The sequence below is a fragment of the Tursiops truncatus genome, chromosome 1, assembly GCF_011762595.2.
Source record: "Tursiops truncatus isolate mTurTru1 chromosome 1, mTurTru1.mat.Y, whole genome shotgun sequence".
Taxonomy (NCBI): domain Eukaryota; kingdom Metazoa; phylum Chordata; class Mammalia; order Artiodactyla; family Delphinidae; genus Tursiops; species Tursiops truncatus.
The window spans coordinates 175,827,915-175,852,194 of record NC_047034.1 but is presented as its reverse complement, the minus strand read 5'-3'; the positions used below and the strand labels follow the sequence as shown (position 1 = coordinate 175,852,194).

General features: G+C 45.5%; 1 protein-coding gene and 1 long non-coding RNA gene across 4 annotated transcripts in view; one reads left to right on the top strand and one right to left on the bottom strand.

The window, feature by feature from the left end:
- Positions 1-24,280, top strand: part of PEX14 (peroxisomal biogenesis factor 14) — a 144,337-nt gene that overhangs the window by 12,212 nt on the left and 107,845 nt on the right. For 2 of the 3 annotated variants that reach the window (XM_073796190.1, XM_033843450.2), the window contains exon 2: positions 5,031-5,078. The exons of the other annotated variant lie outside the window; for it this stretch is intronic. In XM_073796190.1, the coding sequence (XP_073652291.1) occupies positions 5,031-5,078 (48 nt within the window). The remainder of the gene's footprint in view (positions 1-5,030; positions 5,079-24,280) is intronic. 3 annotated transcript variants of the gene reach the window in all.
- On the bottom strand, positions 19,093-21,106 carry LOC109549260 (uncharacterized). Its single transcript, XR_002175502.2, has 2 exons — positions 20,707-21,106; positions 19,093-19,869 (listed from the first exon to the last, which is right to left on the bottom strand). It is a non-coding gene; the product is annotated as an uncharacterized lncRNA (long non-coding RNA).

The following is a 24,280-nucleotide window of genomic DNA, read 5'->3' as shown; positions in this document are numbered from 1 at the left end:
GGCAGACTCTATTGGTTCATTTTGAGCAGAAGAATGATATAACTTTCATGATCCTCATCTCATCCTGAATGTGGGGTGTTGGTATTATTCCCATTATTCCCGTGGATGAGGAACTGTGGTTCAGAGAGGTTGACCAGTATACCCACAGCCCCTCAGTTATTAATGCCAAAGGTCATGCACTTGCTACTATACCAGTGCCTCTCCAACAACATTTGTTGAATTGAATCTTATTCTTCCCAGCAAAGAACTATAGGCCATATCTTGCCTAGGACATACCCAGAGCTACACAGTCGCTGGCAGGTATAGGATGAGCGCTCCTACAACTGAGTGTTTTTCTGGTTGCTCAGATCTGAGCTGTGTGCAGTTGACCTTTGCTGTGCATCAAGGTCAGCACGTGGGCACACCTCCTGGCTGGGGAAGGTCAGTGCCTGGACAGCAGGAGTGAGAGCGCCTTTTGTCTCTACCAAACTGACACATTTCTCTCCCTGCCACTGTGGCCTTTTTTGGTTTGCCTGTTTATTTTTTAAAGCATTTTGATGCTTTTTCTCCCTGCCTGCTCTCTGCATTCCAGCCTCTGAGGATCCTGACTGTGGATCCTCAGCTGGTGATTTCTAAACCTTACTATTACTATTATTATTTTTAAAACCATAAGCCACCCTGTCAAGAGTTTTCAGGATTAAGTTGGAATTTAATTTGTAGGGATTTGTTTCAGGCTGGAAAATAGACTTGACCACTTAAAAGGGGGTCAATGTAGGGGCAGGTGTTTGAGAAGTATTGGACTTTCACAAAAGCTGGCCTGATGAGACTCATGGACCTGTGTGAGCTTAGTTCAGCTTCTGACAAGCAGTTGTCCGCTCAGACCTTTGCCCTCTTTTTTTTTTTTTTTTTTTTTTTTTTTTTTTTTGCGGTACTCGGGCCTCTCACTGTTGTGGCCTCTCCCGTTGCGGAGCACAGGCTCCGGACGTGCAGGCTCAGCGCCCATGGCTCACGGGCCCAGCCGCTCTGCGACATGTGGGATCTTCCCGAACCGGGGCACGAACCCGTGTCCCTTGCATCGGCAGGCGGACTCTCAACCACTGCGCCACCAGGGAAGCCCCCTTTGCCCTCTTTTGAAGCAGCATCATGTAAAAGATGGGAGTCTGTCTTCCTCCTCCTCATGAGGAAGCGGAATGGTCAGGATTCTCCCAGGGGTCCTGTTGGTGTTTGCATGGAATAGTTCTTCATGGTGTCCATTGCAGGACATTTAGCCTCCCAAGCCTCTGCCCTCTAAATGCTGATGGGACTCCCTGCTCCCTGGTCACTGTGACAGCCAGAAACACCTCTACACATTTTTAAATGCCCTTGTGGGGGTGATTATGCCCCAGGGTTGAGAACCGTTGGGTCATGACATTGCTTTGAGAGTGGCCAGATTTGTGGTTTGTTGTAGGTGAAATGTTCCAGGGAAAGGCACTGCTATGGTCCTTTGCTTGCTTCATTTTGGCTTATGTATATAAAGTGGTTCCTTTGGTTTAATTTTTTTAATTAAAAAAATTAATTAAGCCCATACTTATTGAGTACAAGTGACATTCTAAGTGCTAAAGATCTGCCTTCACTAAGGTGGTAAAGTGCCTGCCTTCAAGGAACTTAAAGGATAGACAGATAATAAACTAGTTATATAATGAAGAATTTCAGATGGTATTATCAAGGATATCAACGTGCAGAGCAGTAAAGAGGAATGAAGGCTGTCTTGGTCATGAAGAAATAGTTTTCTAAAGGACACAGACAGGAGATCGGGATGGTCCATTTTAGATTACAGGTATTTCAACGCGAGCTGGCGAATCATCTAGAATGTAATCATATTGGGCAATTCCCAGATTGGCGAGAAGTCCACTGAGTTCACTAGTAAGGTCTAACCGACCTCGGACAGTACCGTGAGTTGGAATACGGGTGTGGAAATGCTTGTTCCTTTCTAAGCAGCCTCCGAGATTGAGTTTGGAAGTTGGGCTTTGGTGTGCTGAGACCCCAGAAGCCTCTGTGAAGCTGAGGTTTGAAGAATTTGGAGAGTGTTGCTGTTTAAATTCCTTGGTGGGGATATGCACACACATGTGTGCTTCTTATACGCCTTGAATATCCCTGGAAGAATATATAAGGAGCCAGCATCAGTGCTGTGTCCCCAAGGAAGAGGAGGCTGTTGGGATGAAAGGGAAGCTTCCTTTTAAATTTTTTTAGTATTTAATTTTTTAAAGCAGAATATATTTACATGGCTCACAGTTTAGAAAGGTACAGAAGGGTATACAATGAAAGAGACTTACTTGGTACTGTATATTGCTTAAAGTTTTTCCTCTGGCAAACATTAGCTATTCAGGGGATGAACTAATTTTAAGGGAAGTTCCTTGGAGATAATGCCTCAGTGATTAGTTGTATCTCAGGAAGAAAGTTTTGGTTTAATCAGAATCAGGCTTCCTAAATATTAAAGCTGTTTGTGTTAGTTTGTTTCATCTAGTCAAATAACCTACATTATTATTTATGGGGTAGTATTAAGGTTGTTGCTTAATAAAATGTAGTCTAAACAAAACTCGATTATTTTGATTAAGTAGAAGGGCTCAAATCATCTTGGTACCAGTTACTACCTGAGTCATCATGGGCAAGTTATTTAACCTCCCTTGCCTCAGTTTCCTCATCAGCAATAATTTCATACATTTATTATGAGAAAGAAATGAAGAAGGAGCTAAATAAATGTTAGCACTTAGTATTTACCAAATGGAGTGAAGGAAGCCCTCAGGAAGGTAATGAACTTTATATAACCCATTCAAACCAAATCTGTTCTGCTCTTTATTGACCATTCATTCATTCAGCAAATATCTATGGAAGGCCTAATCTGTGCCTGATACTGTCCTAGGCCCCAGGGATACAGTGACGAGCAAACACAGACAGTTTCTGCCCATGTGGAGTTTATAGTCTGGCGAGGGACACAAACATCAATCGGATATCACACACTTAAAGTTGCAGTTCTGCCCAGCCCTTGAAGGAGAGGTATACGGTGTGAGTGTATATTAGGGAGATTTGATCGTGTCATGGCTGTCAGAGAAGGAATGCTTCCCCAAAGAAGTGACTTAACTGAAATTTGAAGGATGAATCAGATTGTCAGAGGGAAGGGAGGGAATACCTGGCATAAAGTCCCACTGACAGAGGAAGCAAAGGCCAGTATGTCTGTTCTGTGCAGAGCTGGGGTTCGTGGTGCCACGCAGACCTAATATGTAGTCAGAGGAGACGCGTGGCCAAGCTGGGAGGGCTTTTCTGTATTAGCGTTGTTGATGTTTACTGGGGCGGGTTGGTGGATGAGATCAGATTATCGTTTTGAAGCGATAGTCTGTTTGCTGTGTGGAAAATGAATTAGAAGAGAGCCAGCGTGGATGTGCGTGAGCTGATTAGAAGGCTATTGCAGTGGTCCAGGCAGGAGATTTTGGAAGCTTGGACCTAAGTGATGACAGAAGAAATGGAGAGAAGTGGATGATTGATTCCATGGATATTTAGGAAGGCGTATTGGCAGGACTTGCTCTGGCAAGTGAGGGGAAGAGCTGTCAGGGATGGCCTTTTGGATTCTAGTTTGCGTATTTTGGTGGAAGGTTGTGACATTCACCCACACAGGGAACAGTGGAAGCGTACAAATATGGCGGAGGGAGAGGATTATGAATCTGTTATGGGATTTTGTTAAGTCCAAGAGGAGGCAGGAAGGCAGTTGGGTGTAGAACTCAGAGGTGTCTGGGCTAGAGATCTGAACGCATGAGCTTACTGATGCCTGGAGCCTTAGGAGGGAGGGACAGTGGGGGAGGGAGGAAAGGAAAGCATGCTCAGGTTCTCTGAGACTTTCTAGTTAGTTTCATGCTGGCTGACCTTCTTGTCCTGGCAGAAGAAGGGGCTCTTGAGACAGGACCTTGAATGAGGAGATAGAGTCCTTTGAGCAGAGTCCTTGTCACTGGGCCCTGTGCCCGCTGTGTGGTAGCAATTGGGCATGAGGAAATCTTTGGGGACCCTCTGTGGACTGGACTTTCTCCTCTTCCACCTTCTATCCTTTTTCCCAGGAGGCTTGGCACTTGCCATCTGACTAGCTGGGAGGAGTTTGGAGGCTGGCTCCTGAGACCCACAGATTAGCTCATTTGTCTGGATATTATCTGTAGATAATTGGAAATTGGTTTGAACATCAGTAACGGTAAACTAATCATAACTCTCTCAGGCTGCTTGTTTCCTTCTTTTGGAGATTTGTAGATTTCCTCCCAGTCTGTCTGTCTCTGTCTCTCTCTCTCCCTTTCTCTGAATTTTGGCCAGATCAGCCAAGGGTTGAAGGTAAGTGTGAGGGTGAGGGGAGAGATCCAGAGAAGGAAACAGACTAGGGCCAGGTGAGTGGGCCACATGCTGCCTGGCTGTGGGTTGCTCTGCTTATCTGTCAGCTTGTCACTAGCTTATTTACAAAACGGATTTAAACTCGGCTTTCTTTACTACTGGGGATTGGTATCCTTAGTGACAGGTGATAAATAGGAACCAGTGTCCATAGTTTGCTGCTTCCTTGGCTCCAAATAGATGCCCAGAGAAAATGCTGAGCGTGGGCAACTGGGGCCCCCTTGTGGCTGAATTTGGTTCTCCACTTTTGCTCTGCTCTCGCTGGTCAGTGGTGGGGGAGACACGGCAAAAGGGAAGTTTGGCTTTCACTTAAAGGCTTTTGTGGACTTCTCCTACTGCTGCGGATTTTGTGATGGTCCCCAGCCCCTGCTGCTCAGCTGCCAGGGCCCTCCTAAGCTAAATGCAGCCTTCTTGAGGTGCCGTGACAGTAAACCCAGAAACAGTCTCTTCGTGTTCACTGGCAAATTCAGGCTCTTCTTCGGGCTGCTTCTTACAGGTAACCCACCACAGAACACTCTGCGGTATGGAAAACTGGTGAGAAATATGAGAAGTAGTTGTTTGTGTGTGTTGCTCGAGAATGGCACACCTTAGGTTTTTTTGATGTCCATTGGGTGGCACTGCGATCTTACTTTTGTTTTTATTTTTCTTTGCAGCCAAGCTCTAATCCAGGAAGTGAAAATGTGGCGCCTCGAGAGCCGCTGGTAAGAAGCCATGATATATAGTATAATTTTCTAATAATTAAAATACTGAGTTTCAAGAAACCTTATGCTCCTATAGTTTTGCATCAGTAGTGCCGCTTTAGGAGTAGGTGCTCTGTGGAGACAGCCCGCAAGTGATCTCTAACTTCTGATTCCTCTTCTGGCACTCAGGGATTAGCGAGATCTCCCCTTAGTAAAGCCTGGTCTTTTCTGGAATGGAAAGCATCTGCCCCAGGTGTGGTGAGGCACCATTTTACTTGTTTGAATCAGTGGTAATTAGTGGGATGCCTGAAACCTTTGGAGGCTGAGCTGGAGCGAGGTTGCTGGGCCTGACCAAGTAGCTGCTTGATTGTCTGAAATAGCCATTCTGCTCCTCAGGGTGAGGGCACTTCAGGTGGCCTTTGAAGAACAGGTAAGGGAGAGAGTTCCATTTTTGCCTGGTCAGTAATTTGGTTTGTGATACTCATTTCCAACATTATCTGCTTATACTATTTTTTTTTTTCTGTACGCGGGCCTCTCACTGTTGTGGCCTCTCCCGTTGCGGAGCACAGGCTCCAGATGCGCAGGCTCAGTGGCCATGGCTCATGGGCCCAGCCGCTCCGCGGCATGTGGGATCTTCCCGGACCGGGGCACGAACCCGTGTCCCCTGCATCGGCAGGTGGACTCTCAACCACTGCGCCACCAGGGATGCCCTCTTTTTACATTTTAATCTACGGATTTAACTACTGATCACCAGAAGAGTGGCTGGACCATCTTTTGGGGCGTGATTGTATAAACTTCTGGGCATTCTTTCAAGCAATGAGCCCTGGGCAATCGGCAGCCTCACTGATTTCTGGGTACTTGGAGCGCTGCAGCCCCTTGGCTCTGCTAGTGTTTCTGTGCACTGGTCTTTTCCTGCTGTACTCTGCATCTGCTTGTTGGTTGGTTGTATTTTTATTTCTTTCTTTTCTGGGAGGCCCCGAGCAGTCTTCAAACCCTAGTAGCCTGCGATCGTCCAGAGTTCAGATTCATTCTCTCAAGGCCAGCTCTACAATTACCTTATATTTAATTAATATTTTTTCCCCTCTTTACGTACTTGCTGCATAATTGCTCAGAGGAAAGAAAACACATAGCAGCAATTTATGTATATATATAAAAACAATAATTAAAAAAAACCCCCGAAATAAACTCCCATCTCATTTGGGTTGATCCTATGAGTTGTGTAATTAGGGCCCTATTAAAAGGTAGACCCTTTCTCCTTCCCCTCTTTTTTTTTATTAATTTTTTTATATTAAACTCCCACAGTCTCTCAGTCATGCCCTTATTGCTTTTGGTCAGCCGTTTGCAGCAGCCTGATTAAATGAGGGCACCAGCCGAGCTGTATGGTCTTGTGTGAGCTACTTCTGCCTCTTGGGAGTGGCAGTGGGAGGGTGCCAGGCAGAGAAGCCTCCGAGGGCTAGTGACGGCTTGCGTAGTAGGTCGAGGGTAGAGGATGAGCTGCTGTGAACCGGCAGCAGGCTGGAGAGAGTCATAGGGTGCCAGAGAAGTGATGGGATGGGAGCGCCCACCCACAGAAAGCCCTGAGGCATTCAGCCCAAGTCACACCTTCCCAGGGGAGATTCCTCAGGCCGTGTGTGTTAGCTGTCTCCTGGGTGCTCAGGAACAGACAATGGAAGAATAAAGCTAAGCCTTCTTCCCAAGTAATTTATATATCTCATTTGGGGAAGAAAATGCATTTGTTACATGCGAAACAATTAGCAAACAGCACAAGGCTGTATATAATTTTAGCAAACAGTACAAAATTGTATATAATTTGGTGCAGAATTGCCTGGCTGGGAGTATAAGAGAGCCCTCATTATTCAGAGAAGGAAGAGTTCTCTGGGGGTAGGGGGTGCTTAGGGATGGTTTTTGTGAAACTTGAAGCCAGATCTGGAGGAATAGGATAGTCCAGTGTTGAGGGAGCACCATGCTCAGTTATTTTTGGTTTTGTTTTTAACTGAGTGGGGTGCATATTTTCCACAAAATTCCTTAATGGAAGCTGCCTGTTCTCTACACTAAAAAGGCTAAGCATGGGATGCTGAAGGCAAATAATCTTGTTCTTTGTTTTCAGAACTAGATGAGCACTTTGGAAGAATTTTTCCCTTTATTAAAAAAGTGAGTTACAACAAAAGAGGCTCTATTGACTAGTCAGTACAGTGCAAGTTTCATTGTTCGGTGGATGTATTTGGGTGTCTGCATCATTGTTTTGCTCTATTTGCTAGGGAAGGAGGGCCTGATTTTCATATCTGTCCTCTCTGGGCTATAAAAACTGGCTTGTGATTTTGAGTTGATAAGTATGGTCTTGTGGTCTCTAACTGACACATTTGTGTTCATAGCCATCCCCTGGTCTTGATTCCAGCCGCATAGGGACACTGCACGTACCTTCTCTTACCCCTTCAATCCTCCTCCGCTCCCAAAAGAACCAACCCAGCAACTCTGGCCACATTAGTGGGATAATTGCTCTATAATGTCATGATGTCCTCAGGGCTGGTGATTGGTAAACAGACTCATTTTGATAAATTCTGTAAACTCCCAGTTGAAATTCTCTGATTGTTAAATGACAAAACTCTTTGCCAGAGTTAAAACGGCTGATTACTTTTTCTTTATACTTTGTTCTCTGAACTTTGCCTCCCAGGGCAAGCTCCAGAGTACTGACCTCTAGCTTCTCCCAGACCTGTTCAGAACCTTCTGTCAGTTTCCCACAGACCCATGATTTCTCATCACCTGTGTGGGCATGTGCTCGGGCCGTCACAGAGGTTCTGGGTCGGTCCCTGCACTGCTCCGCCAGGATCAAGTCCTGCCTAGTCAATAGATCTGTAAGAATGGGTGGACAGTTGTCTGCGTGGAGTAACTCGGTTCCTCTCTTGCTTGGATACAGAAACAGGGGTTAAGTAATGTCTTGAGAGTCCTTCTAGTCATGTGAGTTTAGGGTATTTGAAGCAGCAATAAATATGCTCCCTTGTTTCAGTACAACAAGCTCCTCAATATTCAGCAATTCTGTTGCTTACCTACTTTATACAACACTTATGAATTTGGGCTAAACTAGAATTTCAGCGTTTTGCTCTTTGACACCAACTTCTTTCTAATGGATGAATCTTCTCTTCCTCTAACCTGTAGGTATAGGTTTTGGTTTTTGTTTGTTTTTTGTTTCTATCCTTTTCCCAGCATCCCTCTACCAAAATAATCCCAAACTACAATTAATGTACCTTTATAAATGATGATGGTAATTCTACTTTATCACATTCCCTAGGATTAATATTTTTAGTATGCTGAATTCTTTTTTTTTTAAACATTGCGTTCCCATGGCTTATGTATTCTATAACTGGAAGTTTGTTCCTTTTGACCATTTTCACCCATTCCCCCCACCCTCCCCTGAGTACCATTTTTTTTTTTTTTTTGCGGTACGCGGGCCTCTCACTGTTGTGACCTCTCCCGTTGCGGAGCACAGGCTCCGGACGCTCAGGCTCAGTGGCCATGGCTCACGGGCCCAGCCGCTCCGCGGCATGTGGGATCTTCCCAGACCGGGGCACGAACCTGTGTACCATGCATCGGCAGGCGGACTCTCAACCACTGCGCCACCGGAAGCCCCGTTTTTTTTTTTTTTTTAAATTTTTTAGGTTTCACATATCTGAAGTACGGAAGTATCATGTATCCTCAGGTTTCTCCCTGAGGCTAAGACAGAACCTTGAGGGGGGAGGGGGCGGTTCTGCATCACGTGTTTGATCTCCACCCTTCTGGGGAGCTCATCCACCTTATGCCTGGAACACCGAAGGTTTCCTCTTTGGTTTTTAAGTCAGTTAACCAGAGGCTGGTAATCAAAAGGCCGTTAATATCTTGATGAATTCAGGGAGCTAGTTTGTGAGCTTCTCTTTAAGAGAGCCGTGGCTGGTTGCCTGTCTCCTGGAGACCTCTCACACGTACTTCTGGCACAGTCTCCCCTATATTTGTATCTTTTGTGGTTCAAGTATTGATACTTGGGTATACTTGTTGGTGGGCTCACTGTGGATAGGTGATTCTTATGTTTTTCCCCACCAAAACATTTCTGAAGAATGACATTCCCACGCTCAATGCATTTCTTTGTGTATATACTCATGTACATATGTGTGTATGTGTATATCCAGAACATGTAACACACATATATTTATTTTACAAAATTCAAAGCACTTGGTGGGGAAATAAAATTGATTTTAATAGTGTATTCATGAAAGTGTTTTACAAGCACAGGGATAATAAAACTAGCCACTTAGAGATTTCAGGAAATTGTCATTTTTCCAGGAAGAATAAATAAATATGGCAAATCTAAAGTATTAAGCATTATTATTTAAAGGGTCTGTAGTGGTTGATTTCTGTGGGTGTAGCAGAGTTAGGTTTGCTGAAGTGAACTGTAATCTCCACCTCTTGTTTCCCACTCAGGGTCTGCCTAGAAGCAGTGACTGGGGGTGATATTATAGGGATAATCCTAAATATGCTCTGTTTATTTATTTGTAAAAAGTGAATCATCTGCAGACTTGGTACTTATGGTACCAAAGGCAGGAGGCACCCCTCATGGCTGCTGTGAGAAACTTGGAACCTAAATCGAGTGTCAGCAGCCAGAGGATGGGGCTTGTGGTGCTCCTCCGTTGGGATGCTGCTGTGGGCTGGAGGCCTGGGCACCTAGGTAGGAGGAAATGTTGGCTTTCCTCCTTCCCCACTCTCCTCTCATCACCTGTGGAAAACGCTGCTCTTTTAACATTGGCACCCCTTGTCGGGAGGGTGCCTGAGATTCCCGCCTGTCCTGCAGATGGGGGGAGGAAACTGGAGAGAACTAAATGCTGAAATGGATGAACTTGAGAAAAGCCTCATTCCGTCTCTGGGTGGCTTCTCTGTAGTCTCTAGGCTACTTACTGATTTTGAAATTACTGCCTCTTCCTACTCTGTCCTTCCTATTACAGACTGAGAAGGTTTGTTGAGTAGACGAGGCTGTGGCCTTTCAGTTCTTTCCTCCTTCAGGTAAATGAAGAGGTTGTTTTTTCAGTTTTAAGGTGTCCTTTTACAAATAATTATTAGATGAATCTGAACTCTTAGGAGTAATAATTAGAGAAATGGAATTTGAGATTGTTATTCAGCTTTGTTTATGTTTTGGGTTTCTGGCTTTTGTGGTAATACTTTATACTTGCTGTAGTTTCTGTAATCAGAGGCCCTGACTATTGGATAACTGAACAGTGTCCTCATTCTGGAGTGGGAACCAGGGAGCTGAGCGCTCAAGTGCCTTTTTTCAGAGCCACAGTGATCAGGGGAGTTGGGTTTTTCATCTTGTCACCAGCCTCTTTGAGAAGAGGTTTCGTTTTCTTCCTTTCGTCCTGGAGACACAGTCTCAGAGTTCTACACAGGCGTTGGCTGGGCATGGGATGTATAGAGCTCTTATTTGGGCAGGGTGACCTTCTGAAAATGTTTTCTGTTGTTTTAAGTCAGTCATTATCTTATTTGAAAGAATTTTTACTCAAAAGCTGCTTTTAAAGTGTGACCTAAAGGTGGGTATTCCATGTGGCAAACTCAGCAAATCCCTTACGAGCCCCCAGTTTGTGAAGCACTGAATGTCATACTTAGGGCAGCCGTATGCCCTCTGCTTTTGAGGGTAATTTCAATTTAAAATATTTTAGCCCATTGTCAAACCATGCAGACCAATTTGGGTTTGAAAAATCCCCTCTTGTAGTTAACTCCACTCTACGCTGAGAAGCTGCGGGAAGATAAAGTGGTGCTTTGGAGAAGGACGTGATTGCGGCCCTCCCTCCTTCCCTCCCAGCTCTCCTTTCTTTTATGGTTTGTAGTTATAACCAAGATTTATGCCTGTTGCTCCACAAATCTTCTCTCTGCCATTATGAGTTTGTCTGCACAGTCTAGAGATGGGGCCGACGCTGAGTGATGCTTGCAGTAAATCTGCGTGGGGTGCTCCCTGACACCAAGGCCGACAGGAGCCGTCTCCTGGCCCCCCTGGATGGGGCTAGATTGCCCCTGTCAGGGAGAAGATGTGCTGCCGCTTTTGTGGCCTCTTGCCTTTGGTGGCCCTGGTGGCCCCGGTCTCCTGCTTGTGCTCACAAGAGTCTGCGGAGTGGTGCCCTGGGGTAGCACCAAGAGGCCTTTCTCTGTGTGTCCACTGTGGTCCAGTCAGGCCATGGCAAGAGCATCTTCAGGGGCAGGGCTGCCTTCTCCAGCTTGGAGGGGAGGAGCTGCTGATAGAATCAGGCACACAAGTTGATCATACGTATATACATGGTTTAGTTTTTCCACAGTTTGCTGAAAATGGGTTTTGATGGAGAAGTGGGAGAGTAAACAGCATTCATTAAACATCGTTTTTTTTCCCTTTCCTCATACCTTCTGTTTGCTGTATCCTTTTCTTTGACTCATATCAGATCTCTTGTGAAATGAAGTGGCAGCACCAATAAATACATATTTTTGAGAAAGTGTCAAGAGCTTTCATTAGAAACTGCTTCACTGTCATGGTGCCGGGTGCTCTTGACTGGGCAGCTCCTGGCTGGTCACATCCACACCCACACCCCTTCTGCGACCAGGAGGACGTCAGCTTGTCTTGAACCCGTGGGCCAGTTGATTTGTTAGCGAATTAGGCAATTTTGTTAAATATGCTATAAACAGGTGAAATATAATGTGAGCAGAGTGATCTATAAATGTTGTAAACATAAATGTAAAAAGAGGGTTCTGTGAAAACTAAGCTGAATGTTTTGGTAAATGCAAACTGCTAAAAAGATTGCTGTCTTTTTAGGTGTGAGTGGGGAAGATCCTAACAATCTAGAAGTATTCTGTACTTCAGTTTGCTTTGCTAATGTCTTTTAAGGGCTCGCTTTGCTTTAGAAATTGTGAAGGGTGTGTTACGGGTGAAGTTTATGCAAGAAAGACGTCTGGGAACTCCGGCGTGTGGGTCCCACACTCAAAGAGAAGGTCTTGGCTCTACATCAAAAGATTAGCAAATGACCGCAGGTTTGTTTATAGGTTTTAAGTTAATGTGAAACGTTTAAGGTATGTAGATAAGACCCCGTTTTTAATGATTCCCTGCTTTAACTGATTTTTCAGTTAACTGACCAATTGCTAGCTCTGATCACATAGGTCAGGAGGACTTCTGCCATATAATGTGCTGGCCTCCGTGCTGGTTTCCTTATTTTTGTTATCTTGTTTCATCCCAGCAAACCGGCGAGGATCACTCTTCCTCAGTTTACAGTGAGGAAACAAGCCCAGGGCAGTCAGGTTCCCACAGCTAGTCAGCGGCAGGGCTGGGATGTATAAACCCTAACGCCCGCACTGCTGAGCTCTTCTCTCCGTCAGACTTGAGCAGGGTGGGAGGGCAGGCAGGGGCAGCGTGCCCGCCTCGCAGAGCACAGAAGTCTGGGAGAGGGCTTTGGCTTGTTCAGGTGCTGCCTGGTGAGCCTGTGCTTCCTCTGAAGCCTCTGCCTTCATGCGCACTGGCTGGTTGGAGTCTTTTGTATGCATCTTAGCTGTTGAAAAGGCACCTATTAATTTATCAGAGGTGATGTGGGCCTCCTCGTGCTTGGAGGAGGTTTCTGCACCCATGTACCTCACTAATGACAGGCTACGGGATGGAGGCGAGATAATAGGATCTTTCATCTCTGTCTGTGGAGCAAGGTGCTGTGTCCCTGGTAGCTTCTAGGGGGCAGCAGCCGCTTATCGTTCCCTCTCCTGCTGGCAGAGGGAAGGGTCCACAATTGAGCGCTCCGCTTTTGACTCCACATAAGAAACCACAGTGTTCAGGATCTTCCGTCTCTGCTTTCTCTGCCCCCTCAGATAAATCCTTTATCTCTGTCCCCATCAACATCCACAGATCCTTCACTGTCAGAATTAAGGCGGCAAAAGTCACTTGCTTTGAAGATAGGAGAATGTCTTCAGGAGAGTAAAATCTTGTCACATCTTACTTGTTGCCATTGATAACCCACTCTAATACTGTTTGGATGTTTTGAAACTTTCCCCTGTGGACACGGGCCTTTATTCTGTTGGGAACACCACTGTCATGTGGTTGATCATCTGTCCTTCCTGTCAGCATGTGCCTTAACCTTCCCCACCCCCACTCCCAAGCCGGGCTTATGGAGGTTTCTCTTCAATTCTAAATGACTCATTTCATAAGCACATTAAGGAGGAAACTCTGGATTTGCCAATCCTTTTAGCCTTTGGGGCCCAAGATGCATATGGCCAGCTTGTGCCTTGCTGGAGTGAACGAATGACTACCCCCATCCCAGAAGCGCATATTTCACCGTGGCCCTGACTGTCAGGTCTTCTTCCAGTTGTGTGGCTGAAGCAGGGGACAGAAAGGAGGAGGGCTGGTTGCCGGCAGAACCGGAGTTTTGCAGTACACACGGAGAAGCAAATTGGCCGCGACGTTTCAGCCCTGTGAGGTTTATCTAGGACTAGCTGAGACTTCTCAGTCCTGACTCCACGTGGGAGGAGCTGGTGACCAGTGCTCCCAGGCTCTGCCTTCTTGCAGGCTTTCATCCGAGGACCCTGAGGGCCCCGGCATGCTGGGGAAGGGTGGGAGCTTCCATCCCGGCTCCAAGAGTGGCTTTCCTCAGAGACAAAGGCACGCCTCCTAACCTCACCTCTCCAGCTTGCTCTCTGTCGTCTCTCTGAAAAATGGCGCTTAATAGAATCTGCTAATGAACAGAAGAAATAACTAGAAATAGTGGCAGATCATTTGACAGCAAAGTGGTTTATAACTTCTGTTTATCAAACGATGATGATTATCATTATTGTTCTTTCTATTGGATTTTTGAAGAATTCAGCCTGGTCTCCAGAGCCCCATTTATATAAGACACTTTATTTCTTCCTTTGTACTGTCTAGGAATAACTTTATTCCAGTGAAATCCAGGTCTGTGGTTCCGCACCCCTCCCCAGCCCCTCCCTGCTCCATTTTTCTCCCTTCCTCTCTGCTCAGCTTCCATTTACCTCAGCGGGCTCCGGCTGGTGGGGTATCCCCTGCTGACCAGACCGGCAGAGCTAATACCGGTTGGAGGAACGCTGCAGCGTTTGTTTTTGCAGTTCCTGGATTTGGTTTAATGTACAATTGATTTTTTTAATGTATTTAATCATTTTTTTCTTACCTCATAAGGATTAACCCGCACAAACCTCATTTTATCCTAACTGTGGCTTTGGGAGGAAGGAAGAAGAAAATTGAGTTTCTCTAGCTTATTTTATTCTTTCACTTTTTATTTTCTGAATGGCTTTTCCTGCCAAAGCAGCTCAGTAAAATACGATGTATTTTAGTGGCCATTACTTACTCATTACTAACTGGTCTCTCCTGCTTCCCTTTGTCTGTGAACTAAATACAGGGGGTCTAACGATAATTGGTAGCTCTATCACAGACTCGCCAATTATAGATCAACAGGGAAAACAGCCCAGTGATGGTTTGTGGTTGGCACTGGCTGCCTACCCAGCAAACTCGAGTTATCATTCTGCATCTGCCCCTGGGCTTGACCAGATGGGTCCTTTCCTAACTTTGTACCTTGGCTTCCCTAATTGCATCACACGGTCTCCCTGATGTACAGATTTCAACTTCATTTTATCCCTACATGTGGTTTTCACGTCCACCTTGTCCTTTCTTAGTTCCTGCCTCTTTGTCATGTCTACACAGTATTAACGGGGAGAGGTTTTGTTTCTGTTTTCTTTGCGGCTCCCTGGTGCCTAGAATGGTTAGGTGACAGGCTACAGATAAGATTCTCTTGAAACCAGCGGTTTTCTGTATAGTTTCGTCTGCCAAGTCCAAGTAAAGGCAAGTCTTTGTGGGTGCCCAGTTCAGCCCCCTTTTTGAGCGTTTATCTGATTTGTATTCCAGCTTATCCACTTTGCTCTGGCACAGGACGGGGAAAAGTTACGTCTCACTGTTAGGCTGCCAAACTCTTGTGTAGGGCTGCTAGGTGCTAAAGTGGCAAAGGAGTCCCTGTGCCGTATGGCCACATTTCCAAGCAGAATACATTTTTCGTTTGTTTGTTTCCTGGGTATTTCGCACCTAGGCCCCTTGCTGAACCCTGTATGCAGTGGGCACACATCCTTATCCCTCAGCTCCTAGCAGGAAGTAGGCACTCAGCACATGCTTGTGGCGTGTGTGTGTGTCTCTGCGTGCGTGCGTGCGTGCATGCCCGCGCGCGCTCACTTATGTAGATGGTGATGGTGAGCCAAGGGGCTGGAGTGCCCAGTTGCTGCCCGCTGGGAACTTAGGGTGCAGCATTCCCACTGGTACGCAGATGTTTAGTGTACCATTGCCACGTAGGCAACATAAAGCGGGCATTTTATGAAAGGGAACATCAGAGGAAACATTATGGCTGAGACCTTTATAGCCTTTCCATTATTATGGTTTAAATCTTGACAGTCTTTATTCACAGGGACACTGAGACCAGCAAAGACAGTGCTCACTCCCACCTCCCCGTTCTCTCTCTCCACATCCTGTTCTGTAGCTGTGATAGGCATCGTTAAGTGTGCAGGCAGCAGTGCTGCTTTGTAGTTTGTCTAGAAACAGCCCCTTTTGACTCAGAAGTTGGAAACCAGATGACTCACCATTCTGTTTGTTTTATTGCAACTGTCATTTCATAAAATGCCCTGAAACCTTTAAACTGTAAATGCCAAAGTAAGGTTTTCGTCTTTCTGTTTTTATTTTGTTACCTCTTCTGTTATCTGTGATCTTTTCTTTCATGTCTCTCTTTTCTCCTTCCCGTTCATAATTATTTTCCCTTTCATTTGTCTCTCTTTCTCCCTCTTTCTCCCCTGCACACCCCCCACACTCCGCCCACTGCTTTGATGATGATCGTGATGGCATCTGTAGTTGAAGTGGAGTCTCTGCTAACATCGTGATGAGTTCTCTCCAGGTTTACTGCCATCAGATTGAGAGTCTACGCCCCCCCAGTTTCTGTGTGTGGTTTAGAAATGGAAACATCCACGTACATTGAATTTTATAAAGTACTCACTGGCTTCAGCTCTAGAAGCTAATGCCATGTCAAATCGTAACAGGAACTCACTTTTTGTGATACTGCATTTTGCAAAATCGTGGGTCTCCCCACGTATCCATTTCCTCCCTTGAATGGGTACCAGGACCACAGTGTGACTAAGCTTGCTAGGCTTTCCTAGGACGGCCTATAGGGTTCCTACACAGAATGTTGATTGCCAGGAGAGGGCCTTGATCTTATTAACCTTTTTCTCTCCTAAGATGGCATTTACCTGGAATTCCTGAAGTAAAAGAGAGCATTCTCACGGCTTAGGTGGGGTGTCAGGATCTAAATTTTTAAGGACTTGAGCTCTCAAACTAGGACTTGTCGGATCTTTCTTCCTGCAGTTTCTGACACTGTGGCACTTGACTGAGTCACCTGATTGATGACATGAACATCATTGGGTGATAAACACCTGGCCAGGGAAACAGGGACCCTCTGTGGGTTTACTCAAAAGGATGGCAGACAGATTGTGGAATTTTAATGAAGGTGGGGTGGGTCCCTGATGTTCATCTGCTTTGGAGCATAACCAAATCCCAGCATTAACTTCAGGAGTATTTGTGGGAAACCTGCACTGGTGTCAGTGGTCATATTCCACATTTATCAAATTCATAAATCTTACTGAACTAATTTTAGAAGTAGCTAGTTATAATGAAAAAGAACAATTACTTCAGATGCACAGGAGCCTCTCTTAAATGTTCCTTGTTTTTCTTTTTCTTTTTTTAAAGGCCTTTGGTCTAGTTGGGCCTTCAGAGTGAGCCATCCTCTGAATTCTGTTGCAGGAAAACTTCTTTCCTATATGTCTCTAAGGAAGGAGAGTATTTTCTATGCTGTGAATGGGGGAAAATATGATATCATTACAGTATTTAATAAATTTGATGGCTGTGAGTTTTAAACATGAGTTCTGTTAATCTGCAGGGCAGCTTTCAACATAGAATGCTGTGTTTTCACCCACTTGGCTCGATGTCTGTTTCTGACACAACCACTATTCCTGCTGCAGGAAAATAGAAAACCACAGGCTGTTAACTTAATACTCTTCCCTTCTGGGGCTAGGGTGGGAGCAGGGCGGGGGCAAAGCGGGGTTCAAATCAAGATACTCTCACTCCCCACTGGAGAGAGATGTTCCCTCGTTCCAGCTGACAGTTTGAACAAGGATTCTAGAGTTTCTGGCCGTATTAATTAAACCTCAATTAGGGGTGCCCTGCACATTTACTCCTTGGGACCAGGAGCAGCCTGCCAAGTGTCTCTCCACAGGCTCCCTCTGGGTTGCCTACCTATGGATGTCTTCTCCCTTCCTGGGCAGGGCCTTTTGGAGGAGCAGAAGGATCGTTTAGTGCTTGTAGCCTGTTCATTCCTTGGCTTCTCTGCTGAGCTATCCAGCAGGGGTGCCAATTCTTCCGTTTAGCTGACTATTATATAGCCCTTAAAAGGGAAGGGTTTATTTTAGCTGGCTGCTATATTGATTGCTATAGGGACGTTTCTGTTTTCACTGGCTGCTATATTGACTGGGAAAGGGAAAGGGGCCGTGTTGCTGGGAGCTGTCATACTGACTGTTACAGAAAAGATCTGTATTTAAGCAGTACCAGTGCACTGGGATCTCCCAGGCAAGATATTAATGCTAATTCATCCGCTCACCCCCTGCTGTGAGTGTTATTTGTTTAAATCTGTAGATTCCCACAGCGCGTTTATATCCTCACTAGAGTGTGCTCGGCTCCCTGTAATTATTTAACATTATATGCTGATATAAATTGTAACAGTTAAAGAATGGTAATGAGTAGCCAAAAAAGAAAAGAAGAAGAAAAAGAAAGGAAACAGGAAAAAAAAAAAAAAGGAGAAAGTATATTAAAAACCCATATAGCGTATACATATTATAAGTTTGTTGTGTATGTGTGTGTGTGTATATATCTATGTGACATTTGAAATGGCAGAGTCAGATTCTGAAATGGCAGTGAACTACGTCTGGCATCTTTTCTCCCACTCCAAGTTGATTTGTACAGTGTGGCTGAGTCCACGTATTGTGCATCTGTGTGTGTGCATGTACGCACGTTCTCACGTCACCCGCCAGAAAGACTGTACTGACGTGTGCTCTGATGTGCTGTTTGTACACACGTGCATGATTACATACTGTGTGTGTGTTCCATGTAGTGGCAAGAAATTTATCCATTAGCACTTCAGCTTCTTGATGAGTAGCTGATACTTCCTTCTAGCTTCCATGTTGACACAGGAACTCTGGGCCTGAGACCCACCTCGGGGAGAGCCGGGGGAATGCTCAGTTGGGATGAACTTGTAGGCCATTGGGTGTCACTGTCGCTCTATTGTCTATAGTTGAAAGAGGGCTGTTACGCTGGGGAAACTGGATTTCAAAAGAAAGTTGTTTTTCTGCCTAAATGGAGGTGTCGTTTGTTTGAGATGTTTGCATTTTGAGATCCCCCTTTAAAAGTAGTTGTTTTGTTGGCTGTTTTTGCCATGCTAAGCTAGGTATTTTGATTGTTCTTGAAAATTGTGTGCTGACCGTGAGCTCTGTTTGGATATCAGCTGGAGCACACCAGAGGAGGGCTTCCGATGAGCAGAAAAACCTTAATTGGAAACCCACTTACCAAGGAGAGAGGACCTGGGCAAGAGCTTTAAAAAGGTGGAAGAGAAATCTCCTTGCACGCCCGAAATTCGAAATTCGGCCGCCCTCCCGGCCTCGCGGAGGTGGGAAGAGTGCCGAGCGCTGGTGGCAGAGGAGCAGGCGCGCCTCTCCCGCTGGCGGCTCCCGCAGCGTGGGGCCGTGCCAGGCTTCGCCACAGTTCCTACTGTGTCAGTTTAATAAATGCACTACTTAAAGCATGAAATCACAGAAGAAGAAAGAGAATGCACTTATTCAGACTCTTAATACATTAAAAATAAGGCATTAAAACTCGGACTTTTTTTTTTTTCTTCCAGAATCAATAATGAACAGGAAGGGTTGTAGACATTAACAGTCATGGACATTCAAACTCTTATACATAAATTATCTTAGAAAAATGCACATAAGACTTGAATAATGTAAATACATTAATGCATTTAATAATTTAAACATTAAAGCGCAAGCAGGAATGTGAGGCAGAGGCTGTTCTGAGGTAAGGGATTGGTCCTAGAACCAGTGTGTCCTAGGATCGATGGGTGATTTCCCCTTGAGACACCCTGGAAAGAGAGTGCCTGGCCAGCTGGTGTGAGCTCCCATGCCAAGACTCCCTGGACATTCCTGAACTCAGCTACCTCCCTGCTCCTTATTTTTGCGTATCCTGACCTTCGTCCTCGATTCTGCGTTTTCTCTGGTCCTGTGCTTCCAATTGTTTGTTCGAAAATTAAATGCTTCCACTTCAAAGAACATTGAACTTTGAGAATGTCTTGGTTGGAAAACCAAACCAAATTAAAAAATCCTTCACCCAGCTCTGGCTGCTTGTGGTTTGGAAACACGGAAGCAGTGGCTCCTACAGTCAGTCGGTCAGTCGTGTTCTCAGGCTGGAGCTCTACTGCAGCACCGAGGGCTGTGGATCCAGGCTGGGATATGCTTATGGATTTGGAGCCAGATCTAGTGGGAAAGCAGGGATGGTGTGTGGTGTTAGCGTCTGGGGGTTGGCCATCACGATGGCAGGTCGCCGTGCCAGGAAACAAGACAGGCGCATGGAGTTAGACTCAGCCATCAGTGAGCATGCCTTGCTTTAATCTGAGGGTTTAACCATTGGATAGACTGATGTTACTGTTTTTTTTTCTCCTTTCTTCCGAAATTGTATTCACAGCAGCAGAAAGTCACTGGAACGTTGAAGCCTCCTTTCCTGGCAGAATACAGAATGATCAAATTTAGTTTTTGACACCTACACTGTAAAGTCCCCTGGGAAGAACTAAGAAGCTAGGACAACACAACTCAAATTTTTATTGGTTGACCCCAGTGATGTTCTCCAGTAGCTCCTTAGCCTCGTTTTATAGCCCAAATCACGAATGAGAAACTGCGAAAACCTCAGAAGGTGTGTTACTGGGTACATAGTCTGACAACTTTACCTGTAGAATTGGTATGTTTATTTGGTCAGTAAAACAACTGTTGCCCCACTGGGTTTGCTGTGGGCCTGAGGGGCCCTTGAGAAACAGTTATCAGATGGTAGTGGCTGAACCAAACCTGTTTTTATTATTGCCAAATCCATTGGCATCTTCTACTGGATCTCAAATCTCCTACTGAAACTTTACCTGGGGTCGTCTTGATTTGACCCAGGCCTTGTCTGTTCTGGCATCTGTGGCTTTGTTTGCAACCATTTCCAGTCTTTGTTATAGCCAAAGGCAGCCTCCTTTCCAGAGAACACGGTTACAAGCCAGCTTTTACCCACTTTCAGGAGAGTGGCTATAGGCTGTCCTGGCACGTGCAGCAGATACAGACAGCATTAGGCTGTGCTGCCCAGAGCAGCCAGAAGGCAGACCAGTTCTTTAAAAAGTGCTAATCAGGGATTGGCTTAGAAAGGAGTAGTATCAAGAATCAGTGAGGACCACCTGGGAACAGCTCTTGTGGTCAGTATATCGTCCTTGGGATGTGCTCAAATTCTTCTCCAGACCTGTGAACAGTATCCTCAGTATCATGACCCCTTTCCACCTGTTTTGCTTTAAAGAGGCATGGCTTTTCTTACCAGTTTTGTTTCAGCTTTGGGATGCATGTCAATCCCAGGCTTGTTGTGTTCATTTCTTTTCCAGAGTTTTCGAAGCCCAGGCTACTCCCTCTGTTGCTTGTCCAGCCTTGAACAGTGGCTTCTGCCTGCACCCTCTGCTTTTCATCCCAGCAGAGGGAAGAGAGTAAAATCAGGGGAGCATTTGAACCGGGAAGAATCTCACTCTCTTTGGATTTGGCTGGTCACACCCAGGAAAGCATCATTCTCTTCCCTTAAGTTCCAAGAAATGTCTTATGGCCTTAACTGCATTATGGGCTTGTGCCAGATCGGGTTGTATGGTGGAGGCGGGGTGGGGGCAACTTCGTGCTCCTGTTGGAGGTGCAGTGCTGGCTCATCTGGCAGAGAGAGCAGATAGCACTGATCAGGGGCCAGTTCACCCCTGTGATACATACCTTATGCAGATTTCCTCGGAAGAGAGAGGAGTCAGGTTCATTAATTAAAGGAGCCTGGCTCGAGCTCCCTGTAATTATAGGTGCTAGAAATCTGAATTTTAAGAGGTCTGTGCAGCTGCATTTCGAAAAATGCAGGGAGGCACCGAGAAGTACAGGCTGTGGGCAAGAATGTGGCTGAACCAGATTTGGGAGGTTTGGGTTTTGGCAGAATTCCCCTTCAAATTCATATTTATTTGTCCTATCTTTCTATCTTTTTTTTTTTTTTAATGGGAAGCTGAAGCTCTGATTTTTTTTTTTTTTTTTAATGAAGGTTACACCCTGTGACAGAGAGGCTGGCATTGTCAGAGTATGGAGGGCAGAAAGGAGTTGCCGTAAATTGGAAGATGCTTAGTTTTTAAGGAAGCAAAGGATATCTTTGGGCTCTAGGGATGCAATGTTTGAAAAAATTAAATAATTTTTTTTTCTTGAAGTGAGTGAGAGCAACAGGGAGCAGAGGTTAATTTGGATGCAATCTAGGAAGATAAGTCCCGGGCGCATATGGGACTCCAGAATCTTGGTACCCACTTCTCTTCCCCAGAACAGTGTCTCCTCTGTCATAAATCACTTTTTGATGTGAACCCAGAGGTACAAGCAGACAATTTTAGACCTTTTGGGAAGTCCTGACCTGTCCCTTTTCTTCTTCATTTCCTCAGTTATTGGTAGTGTGACCTTTTGCTCTGGATACTTTCTCTCTCTCCCTCTTCTTTTTTATTTTTCTGTATGATTTATAAGGTCTCCTTTTACTTCCTGTTAAAAACCTTTATTTCAGTCCGTGACTATTTGCATCTCTGTTAATTAACCATGACTCATTTGGGATGTGGATAGGAGTGGAGAGAGTTGGGATGAGTAGGGATTCCCTCCTTGCCTCCCCGAGAAAGGAAAGAAAAGGCTAGTGGTGAATGGGGGCTCATCAAAGCCCTGTGTGCCTGAACACTCGGGCAGCTGCCACCAGCCTCCTTTCCCCTGATTGGCTTTGTCTCCTTGGAGGTGTTGTAAGCATCCTCCCATTTCACAGCTTGGACCCTCTGCCCCTCCTCTGGGATATACAAGGGGCTGAAAAAAATTTTTTTATACAATATATATATTTTAAAGCATTAAAAAATTATTTATTTATTTATTTTTGGCTGCATTGGGTCTGTGTTGCTGAGCACAGGCTTTTCTCTAGTTGCGGTGAGCAGGGGCTACTCTACGTTGCGGTGCACGGGCTTCTCATTGCGGTGGCTTCTCTTGTTGCGGAGCACGGGTGCTAGGTGTGCGGGCTTCAGTAGTTGCGGCATACAGGCTCAATAGTTGTGGCTCGCGGGCTCTACAGCGCAGGCTCAGTAGTTGTGGCGCATGGGCTTAGTTGCTCCGCGGCATGTGGGATCTTCCCAGACCAGGCATCGAACCCATGTCCCTTGCATTGGCAGGCAGATTCTTAACCACTGTGCCACTAGGGAAGTCCCTATATATATTTTAAAGGATACTCCTCTGTACTCTTACATTCTTGTATGTATGTTGAGAAATCTACTAATTGTGAACCCATAAACTGTGGAGGAGAACAAAATCTCAAAGACTGTCATTTTGTGCATTTACAATATGCAGATTGCAGTTCCAATTAGATTGAAACCTCTATTTAGCAGAGTGGTTTTGTGAAATAAATAACTTTTGAAGAAGGCCTACTATATATAATAAATACATATTTTTCCTTCAGTTGCTGGCATGGAGCTTCCTGCTTTCCAAACACTTGCCCTGAAATGCTGATTCAGAAGCAGGCAGCATCCTTGGGCTCTTTACAGAAGAAATGTTTCTCCTTTGCTTTCCTGGCACAGGGATTTCATCCTTGATTTACAGTGCTCAGCTTGTTAGCGCCAGTGAAGGGGAGCTGGTGTGAAGGTCATCATGTCTGTTTTGTCCTCTCAGAGAGAGAGTGAGGGGGTGTGTGTTTCTCCCTGTGCGCTTGCAGTGGTAGTCGTGGGGTTCAAGTGCCCCCACCCCCACCCCCCGCTTCTGTGCGAGGGAGTCAGTCAAAACTCTGGCGTCTCTCTTTTTCCACCCTCTGTACTACCTGTCATTCAGCAGGGGGTGAACGATTTTGAAAGCCTGATTCAGAATTTCAGGAAGACTAGTGGCACACCTAGTAGAGAGCTTTCTCCCTACACCCCTTCTCATAATCTTCCCCTTCTCAGGCCAGCTGTGACAAACTGACAGAAAATTAACAGATCGGGTCCTCCTATTAGGTGAGTCCCTATGCTGGAAGCCGCTCTGGCTTTATGCAGGTCCTTTAGCAGCTCCGTGCATGTGGGTGGTGGTATTCTAAGCGGTCCTAGCAGAGAGGGCAGTGAGTGCTGGGGGAAAAGCAAACAGAATGCTCTTTGGAAGAGAGAGTGCTTAAAAGGGAGAGAGGGGCAGTAAGATGCCCAGCTTGAAAGCACCTGGTGGAAATACTTGGACTTGCAGGGTTGTGGTCCTGAACACCACCGCCTGTCTCAGGGAGCGGTGAGCTGGGTTATAATAGGATGCCTGATTACAAAGAACATTTTGAAGGCCACTTAGTCCCAGGTCAGGCTGTGCATTAAGCGTGCTAATCCTTTGCCGTAACACTGGACTGGAATTGCAAAACTGGAAGTATGCAGTCTGTTGTGTCTCAGCTTTGGCTTTAAATATTTCTATACGATGCTGCCCTGTGTGGCTTTTTCTCAGCTACCCAACTTCTCTTTCCCCAGTGGAAAGAAAAAATACATCACGAGAATATTTTCGTCTACTCACCAGTGACTTTGAAAACTACTTTTCTACTTCTATTATGTGGTCACTTTTCTCATCTTCATGATTTGAAATATTAACATGTAGATAAATACAGTAACATGTAGGGGCTACGCATAGGTTTTGGTCCTAGGGCCTGGCATGTTGGAACAGAAAGAAACACCTAATTGCATCAAAACCACTCTAAGTTCATGTATGTGGAGCCCATCAAGCTGAAAGCATCCAGACAGCATCTGCTGTTATCAAATCACTCATGAGTCCAGCTAATTAAAATAAAGCTTCATTTTTCTGAACCATTGTTTGGCAGGAATTCGAAACGGGTCTAACCCAATTTCTGCGTGTTTATGAGCCTTTATTATATC